The sequence below is a fragment of the Centropristis striata genome, chromosome 3, assembly GCF_030273125.1.
Source record: "Centropristis striata isolate RG_2023a ecotype Rhode Island chromosome 3, C.striata_1.0, whole genome shotgun sequence".
Classification (NCBI taxonomy): Eukaryota; Metazoa; Chordata; class Actinopteri; order Perciformes; family Serranidae; genus Centropristis; species Centropristis striata.
Window position 1 is genome coordinate 25842518 of NC_081519.1, and position 9621 is coordinate 25852138.

Here is a 9621-nt window from a genome sequence, read left to right on the forward strand (position 1 = left end):
TCCAGAGACACTTCCCGTCACAGTCAGTCCTCAGGAACAACAAGAAGTGTCCCAGAATAAACCACCAGTAATTAACACGTTGGACATCCAAGGAAAATTAGATGTCTTGTAAAAACAGGAATCATTTTATATGTAATGATGAGTAAATACTTTTTCTAGATAACCGTTTTTATGAGCACAAAAAAAAAACAATTCAGAGAAAAGTCCTGAGATAACAAACCTGAAACATATTTCTAGAGATCAGAAAAGAATTTGATCAATTTATTTATTTATTTATTAATTTTTTTTGTCTGTTGACTTTCCAACACTGACCGATCCTTGTCCTATGATTCTTGGGAGCAACCACTAAATGTAAACACGGAGTAGCTGTGTCCCATTTTATGCTCCGCTTCCTTCAAAGTCCACTTAAAAAACCAGTCATGTGTCCAGACTATATCAATATCTTCAGATGTCAAATTTCCCCTGCAGGATGTTAATGAGTCCGTAGTAACACTGGGACGTAACTCTGCGTTGAGCTGTGACGGGGAAATTCTCCACTTTATGAGTTGACAAATAGCACCTGAACACACCACCGGTTCTGGTCTGTGTCCGGTCCTGATGGGTCCAGTGACTCCGTTATGAATCCGACAGAACTTGAAGTGAGACACAGCGAGAGGAAGGCACCTGAGGGTCGGGTCAAGTAATCCAGGATCACACTGTCTCTGTAGTGTAGTGTGTGCGTAATTATGTGTGTACTCTTGTATCTTTGTGAGGACCAAATTGAGTTTGTGACTGGACTTGAGGACAATATGTCTTAAAGCAGTTTGAGGGTTCAGACTTGGTTTTAGGGTTAAAGTTAGAATCAGATATGGGTGGAGTTCAGTATCAGGTTGGGGTTAGGGGCTAAAATGATGCAGTATTTATCACTCACTGGGGTTGGGACTTAACCGCTGCTCCATAGTGGAACATAACGAGAATGAGAGAGCCCACGAATGAGTGTAGCGAATATTGTCACCACAAACTACTCAAATCATATGAAATAATTTCCTGTTTGAATTAACCAGAATTGTTACTTTTTGCACCCGACCCCAGAATACAAGACACTTGGTCTACAACCGGCAATAAACCCAAAATAATACGAAGCAGCAGAGTGAAGCTCATCCAAGCCCACTAGAAGACCTGTCACCTTGAAGCCAATGCCAAAATAAAACCGTGGCATTATGATTGTCGGTCTGTTACGAAATGCCAAAAAGCCCAAAAGTACTTTTTTTCCAAAGACTTGTTTGATTACTTGTTTCAGTATCAAATTTCGATGATTTGGGTCTGTTTACATTTGGAAAGTCTAGAACAGCTGCATTTCGAAATTCATTGACCCCATTCAAGTTAGTGGTAATTTCATACACGGAAGTTGACCTTTTTTGGCATTGTGCACCACTGAGCAACTTTCATAGGAATGAATAGGGTCTCTGACACCATCATCTTGTCTCATCATCCCAAAAAACTCATGAACTTCTAGTTAAACAAACCTCCCGCCTCTACTCAAATTTGTTTATGTTGCAAATTTTGCATAGCCTGTCAGACAATAATGAGCATTATCTTATATTATCTTGTAGTTTTGCTTTTTACTGATGCAATACAGGTTGGATTTAGCACCAAGACACATTTGTCACAGGTTTCTTATGTAGGCTACTTTTTCATTTGATAGAATGTGTCTTAATGGCAAATGTCAGTTTCATTTGGTTAAAATCAAACTGGTTTGAGTCTGTACACCAGACTGGTAAACAAGACTCTAGTCCTCACAAGTATAGAAGTACAACTGTGTGTGTTAGTGTTTTTCTGTCCAGGTCGGCACCACCTGGTCATCGTCCTCCTGTTTGTTCTGTAATGTTTTGTGCGAGCTGTGATGCGTCTTGTGAATGGTCTGTTGTGGCGGGCTGGGATTGGTCAGCCACGGGTGCATCTGCAGCTCCGACGCCGTCAATCTCTCCACGGGTGACTTCCTCAGCATGCAGCTGATCAGACACTTGGCCTGAGGGGACAGCCAATCGGGCAGGCTGAAGGCCCCGCGGCGGATCTTGGCGAACAACGCGGCGGGCTGCGTGTCCTGAAACGGGTATCGTCCAATCAGCATGGTGTACAGGGACACGCCCAGGCTCCAGATGTCCGCGGCGCGGCCAGAGTAAGACCTACTCCCGTTGGTCAGCAGCTCGGGACTGACGTAGGCGGGGCAGCCGTGTCTGTCTGTCAGAGAGTCGTCATGGTTACCGTGCAGGAGGACGCAGTCGTCCAGGCCGAGTAGAGCGAGACGAGTCCTGCAGAAAGAAAAACACTTATTTTTAGACAGGCCTACTCCCCTTAATTTCATCTGCTTTTCACTTAAATGACCCCACCTTTCTCTTTGTTATTATCAGTATTTTTATTTTATTATTATTTTATTTAATTTTTGTAGTTTAATTAGTATTGGTATATGGTTTTATTGTCAGCTTTTATGACTGCTTGTTTGATGGAGTGTTTTATTAGATTTAGTGTTTTATTGTTGATTTTGTAAGGTAACATTGAGTATCAGAGAGGAGCCCATAAATAAAATGAATTATTATTAGAATTTGTATTTGTAACAATATTTTCAGTAGTATAATTTGCAGTATTAGCAGTATTAAAGTATTTTTTGCAGAATCAGTGGTAATATTATTTATATTGGGGTAATCAGCAGTAGTTTTTTGCTGTATTCATAGTATCAGTAGTGTCAGTTTCACTTTCAGCAGTATTAGTAGTACGCTGTGCTGTATCAGTTGTTGAAGTATTTTTTGCAGAATTATCTCCAGTGTGTGTCTGTGTAGTATGTAGTATAAGTAGTATTATCAGAATACTTTGAGTCTCACCTGTATTTGTCGATGAAGACGAAGCGGCGGAGCTTCAGGTCTCTGAGGACGACTCCATGGTGGTGGCAGTGCGTCACGGCGTTCACCATCTGAGCGAACAGATGCCCCGCCTCTTCCTCGCTGAGACGCTTCTTGCTCCGCAGGTAGGCGTGCATGTCGCTGTGGTGGCCTGGCAGGAACACGTATACGCTGTCCTGGCCGACTACCACGTCCAGCAGGCCGCACACGTTCTCGTGGTGGCCGATTCGGGAGTAGGCCGCCAACCGCTCCTGGTAACCACGAAGAGGAAGCACCTGAGACAACAGGAGCCAGGTTAGGTTTTTTAGTCATCGGGAATATCATCAGCATTTTTCAGCAGTATTAGTATTTTTTGCAGTATAAACAGTAATATTTGTAATATTATTAGCAATATCAGTGGTATTTTTGGAATATTAACTATTTTAATACGCTTTTTTGCAGTATTTTGGATTACTTTTGCAGTAGAAACAGAATGAGTAGTATTTCTAACAGCATCAGAATATTTTCAGACTATAGCAATAGCAATATCAGTGTTTTTGGAATATCAACTATTTTCATAAGCTTTTTTGCAGTTTTTCAGAAGTCATTTTGCAGTAGAAACAGTAAGTAGTATTTTCACAATACTTTCAGCAGTACATTAGATTTGATGAGATTAGATTTTATTGTCTACAGGGGAAATTCAATTGCCCAGCACTGTACATTTTAACAAACTAAAACTTTCCTTTTGAAAGTTGAAAAACAAGGTCATAGTTTTGCATTTGTGCATTTTTTTTCTTGCTCTTTCATCATGTTATGTAAATTCCTCAATATCTTATATGATTTTATAACTTTTTCTGCTCTTAGCTTTTTTTTTTTTTTTTTTTTTTTTTTTTTTAAATTGTACATATTTTTAGTTTTTTTTTTTAATTAAAACATATGTTCTTGTTGATATTTTTTATATATATTTTGGAAAATGAATCAGACTCTGAAGAATGTTACAGTTAGTTAGTAACTGTACCTGGCAGGTGTATTGCTCCTTTGTGTGTGCGTGAACCGCCCTGTAAGTCTTCTCCCCCTCGCAGCGTTCATACAGGAGGTACGATCCGACTCTGGATGGCGATTGGCTCTGGTCCGGCTTGGGGGCGGGGCTTCTGGGCCTGAGGCAGTTTGATAGGCTGGTGACAGGAGGGTTCGGGTCCAGACGGGCTACTTTACATTTCAGCACAATGTCCTGGGGTTCGTCCAGCAGTCTCTTGAGACACAGCTGAGTCCTGGCCGCGGTCATGCCCATGCTCATCTATGATTGGAGGAGACAAGTGACATCATCAGGTTAATTACACCTTCATTGTGACTGTGAGGCAGCTGCAGGAGGCGTTAAAAACATTATGTTTGACTGATTCAAAGCTGCTGAATATTCTCTCTCATATGAAGACGTGTTACCATAATTAATGACTTCTGTCCAGTTTATATGGGCAAGTTTTCTTACATGTGTCAGTTTCTCATATCAGGTTGATCAACAAGTATGACAAGAATATGCATGACATTTCATCTTGAGACAGAGTCTGCTATAATCTGCTTTCCTAACATATGTACATATACAGTCATGAAAAAAAATATTAGACAACCTTTGTTTTCTTTAATGTCTTGTTCATTTTAATGCCTGGTAGAACTAAAGGTCCATTTGTTTGGACAAATATAATGATAACAACAAAAATAACTCATAAGAGTTTTATTTAAGAGCAGATTTCTAGACATTTTTAATGGTTTTCTTGATAATGATTTTGTTTACTATCAATAAAACCATTGAAAATGGCTAGATATCAGCTCTTACATACTGCATAAGAATGAAAATGATCACAGCTGTGAGGTGCTGGAAAAGCTTGAAAATGCACCTTGAAAATGCTTGAAAAGTGCTTGAATTTGACATTGGGAAAGGAGTAGAACCCCTGAAAAAATAATAAGATTAAAAGATGAATAAAAAATATGTTTTAAGAAAGCAGAGAGGCAGATATTAAAGCTAAAACAGTAAAATAAAAAAAAATAAATAAAATAAAAAAAAAATATATATATATATATATCAGAGCATGTTAGTAAAATATATCAACTGGTGCGGCTACATTTTCTAATGATTCAAATCAAATTCAAATTTTTTCAATGGCTCACAGCTCAGCCTACATCTCCGCGCACTCGACCCTCCTCTGCTGTTTTCCCGTACAGTAAGAGGAGTTTTATTAGCTTCACATCTCGCCGTGTTCTGTGTCTCTGCTGCTCACATGTTACACTGTTAACACGTCTATATGCTTCATGATGCAACTTCCTGTAAGCTGACTGACTCTTCAGCTTTCAGATCGTTGCATCAGAGCACAACAGTTTATAGTTTAAACAGGCTTTAAATACAGTCAACACCAACCCCACACACACACACACACACACACACACACAGTGACACATTGTGACACATTGTGTGAGTGTGTGTCTGTTTTTCTATAAAGTCTTCTGAGCCTGTGGTCGCCGTGGTGACACTCTGTTGGCCAATGCTGCTTTCACTCTGGTGAAACACCCTGAGTCACAGTAGTAGCGTCACACACACACGTACACACATACACACGTGAGCATGTGTTTCTTAATGTCTCATATCATCAGCTGCAGTTTCACAATGACACTGTTGATAAAACACAACAGAAAGAACAAAATTCACTAGTCAACTGGATCTCTAAAAAGAATGCTGCTAATGATGATATAAGTGTTTTTTCACATTGATTTTTCATATTCTGAGAAATAACGGCAGCATTTGCTATCACTTTTGTGATTGAAACAGCAATTTCTTCATAATGGTACAAAAAAAACAAGTTTCCTGTGAAAATTTAGCAGCACCAGTTCATATAATTTACTTACACTGACTCTGATATATATATATATATATTTTTTACTGTTGCTTTAATATCTGCCTTTCTGCTGTCTTAAAATCGATCTTTTATTCATCTTTTAATCTTATTATTTCTCTAGGGTTTCTACCTTTCCCAAAGTCAAATTCAAGCACCTTTCAACCATTTTCAAGGTGCATTTTCAAGCTTTTCCAGCACCCCACAGCTGTGATCAATTACATTTTTATGCAGTATGTACAGTATACTGGTTATGTCCTTTTTCATTACATTAAATTAGAGGTAACTGACAGATTTATGTTTAGTGACAGAGCTCTGCACACGGTTTCATGTTTCAGAATATATCACCTGTTGATGAGCAGACTTTGCATCTGATATGACCCAAATTTTAACTAGTTTCAAGCACTTTTCATACCAAACAACACATTAAAACTCAAATGTTTTCAATGATGTCCAGCAACAGCAGATCTCTGTTCATCAGACATCGACACTTTCATTCAACCGTGGACTCGCTCATTTTATTATGATTATTATGCTGTTTTAGATTCTTAAAAACACACCGGAATTGTTAATATATATATTAACCTTATATATATAATAAGAAACATTGTTTTATTGCAGCTCTGCAGGTGGACATCTCCTCTCTCCTCTTCCTCTTGAAATATTGGTATTTCCACACATCCGATTAAACTTTTTTTTGCAGCGGATAAAACTGGCAAGTTAAGAGATTTTAGAATAACTCTAAAGATGTGGGCTCCCCCTTATGGCAATTAAAAATAAATCAATAAATCCCTATAAGACTGTCCGTTAGAGAGCTAGAGACTGTTCAGCACTAAAACTCACCGTCATACAAGAGATTTAGACGGACCTCTTCCACTATAATATTTAATATTTCATCTTATGTTTCCTGCTGCTGTTCGTTTATAAACAGACCGATCAGAAATTGGTCTATTTATAAACTATATAAACCAGCCAGCTCTCTGACTGTAAGTCGTCATTTATTATTTTATGCATTTGAATATCTCTCTTTGAGCTGAGTCCTGTTTAAGATCAATTTTGTACTTTTACATGATTATTTCAAATTTGTGCTACTTTATATTTAGACTGCTACATTTCAGAGGGGAATATTGTACTTTTTAGTCTCTTACATCTATTTTACACTGCAGATTCAGATGAGTAAATATATTTAACGAATAAATTATGATCATTATAGAGATAAAAACTTTATGGTTGATGTTGGTGAAAATGCACTCTCTTTTTTGGACCATTCTCTGTAAACTCTAGAGATGGTTGGTTAAGTCAGCAGTTTGTGAAATACTCAGACCAACAACCATGACACGTTCAAAGTCACTTAAATCTCCTTTCTTCCTCATTCTGATGCTCGTTTGAAGCCTCAGCAGCTCGTCTTCACCATGGCTACGTGACTAAATGCATTGAGCTGCTGCCATGTAATTGGCTGATTAGATATTAGCATCAATGAGCAGTTGCACAGGCATATCCTGATAAAGTGGCCAGTGAGTGTACTGTTATGAAATAGGACATTCTGCCTATAACTACTTTTGGTTTTGGTATTTACAGCATATTTTGATAATGATGTTATTTTTTACTTTTGATTTTGAATGCAGGACAGTGCCAATACACTTAAAAGTATTAAAACTTTAGATATTGTCTTAAATTTGGGAAAAAAAGAACACTTTGACTGAAGTCCCCCTTGTCAGATTTTTCCAGACCTTTCTGCTGTATCACACTTTTTGTGGTCCAAAAAAAGCTGAAAAGCTACTGAGCTCAAATCCACATTCCACCTGCTTACGAACTCAGTAGAATCTACTCGACTCCACTGGACCGCCCGCTGCTCCCAGGCAGCTTAAATACAGTTTTCAGCTATTTATACTTTACTCGAGTACTTCCATTTTCTGATCATTTGTAGAAATTTACCACATTTCAGCTGTGAATTTTACTTTTTAACCTGCTGAATTTAACTGACAGCGGCATTTAAATATTTAACAGTAGAACACATGATTCACTTGTAAAATATGACAATTTATATAAATAAAACTGAAAAAACACAATATTTAATTGTTAAAGGCCGCTTTCGGCCGACAAGTTACAGCATAAAGATGCTATTTACACTTTAATTTATCAGTAAATATTAAAATAACACTCTGCAAAAGGTATATCTGTAATATTCTATATCACAAATATCTATAATATTTGTGTATTTTTACTTCAAGGAACAACCTTGTAATTTAATATTTGTGCAAGCTGTTTCTGCTGTTACTACTGTATGTTTTGTGTGTATGCTTTGTGCCCGCATGTGTGTTCTTTGTTTGCTTGCTTTGTTTAATTTGTGATGGGCAATAATGATTCAGGACTTAGAGTGCACAGACACAATCTCTCATTTCAGCCATAAACCAGTTTTAAAAACATGAAATAATTAATTCAAACATCTTTTCAGGCTCATAAAATCACTTTTTTTTTGCTTTAAACCTTGAATGCAGAGTTGTTCTCTTACATAAATGTGCAGAACTCAAGCCATTTTTTTAGCACCTGTCGAGCTGAATTAGTGTAAAATCAACTAACAAAATTACTTTTACAGACAGTTGAAGTCTAGTTAACTTCTTTAGCAGATTTTGTTTAATCTTTTTTTATTATCATCTGCTCTTATATTGCTTTGCAAACTTTTTTGTACACAGGTAATGATGCACAAATATATATTTGGGGGAAAAAAAGAAAATTTTCTTGGCAGAACCACCAAACCTCATGCACCTAAGTCTTCTACAGAATTAAGGCAAAATATAATAAGAACAATAATGGAATGATATGTTTTATAGTGTGTTTAAACAGGGAAGGACTGAATGATCCCGCCAGGCTTCCTTACTCTCCTGCACATTTCTGTTGTTTACTTCGTTATGGTGCAATAAGCTAAACTAACCTGCTACTTTAACTACAATAAATATGAGAGTTTCTCCCAGCACTGGTCAGGTTCTTACCTTTTAAACAAATAGACTGGTCCGGGCTGCAGGTCAACAGGAAACCAGTAGACTCAGTAGAAACCCAGTTGAGTCACAGTGGAGCTGTCGGTCTTTGTGTGTGGATCAGAAGTTGCTGAATACATGAGATTATAAAATGTTGTCCAGTGCAGTGTGGGCTCCGGCAGGTTTTGACTGGGAGGACTGGAGCGGACTGTCCCGTGATGACGTCTTTGTCTCGTTATTATTGTCTCGGTTGCGCAACGTGTCGTCAGTCAGCTGTTGGAGGAGTTTCTTCTTCTTCTTCTTCCTCTGAACCAGGTGAAACTATGTCGGCGACAGCAAGAAGACAAAAAAAAGGCCCACAAAAAACACAACAGAAACTGTTTAGATAAAATAAAAAATAAAGTGTTTTCTGTATATATCCGGAGCTGGAGCGAACAAAGCCGAGTCCTCCGGTCCTCCTGTCGGTCCCTCTTGGGTTAGATTAAATAAGATCCGTATGTAGATCCGGTCTCACCCTCCTGGACTCTGGTCTGCTCGGACCCTGCTCGTCTCCAGAACTTTGTGCCGGACCGGACTGACTCTGACTGACTCTGACTCTGTTTGTTACGAGGTTTCCTCCCGCGGTGTCGTCACCCGGCTGGGGGCGGAGCCTCGATGTTGCAATCCCGAGCAGATCAGTCATCAGAAAACTGACACGAGACTCGACAGTTTCATTATGAATAATAACTGAACAAAACAGAGTCAGAGGGGTGGAAATAATCTTGGCTGATGTAAAACTATTAGTATCACAGTGTAGAAATACGAGCTTAAGTCCTGCATTAAAATCTATATTTTCACAAAACTACAAATTTCAATCAAAATAAAGCTTCAGTGGTGGAAAAAATATTCAGATCCTTTACTGAAGTAAAA

General features: G+C 38.3%; 1 protein-coding gene across 1 annotated transcript in view; it reads right to left on the minus strand.

Moving 5' to 3' along the window:
• The window catches only part of LOC131968989 (tribbles homolog 2-like), a 9753-nt gene extending 463 nt beyond the window's left edge, over positions 1-9290 (minus strand). Inside the window, exons 1-4 of the mRNA XM_059330088.1 lie at positions 8728-9290; positions 3874-4152; positions 2859-3151; positions 1-2291 (exon numbers count right to left, since the gene is read on the minus strand). The exon at positions 1-2291 is cut by the window's left edge and continues 463 nt beyond it. Coding sequence (XP_059186071.1) covers positions 1805-2291; positions 2859-3151; positions 3874-4152 — 1059 coding nt within the window. The 5' untranslated portion in view covers positions 8728-9290 and the 3' untranslated portion in view covers positions 1-1804. The remainder of the gene's footprint in view (positions 2292-2858; positions 3152-3873; positions 4153-8727) is intronic.
• Between the last annotated feature and the right edge of the window lie 331 nt (positions 9291-9621).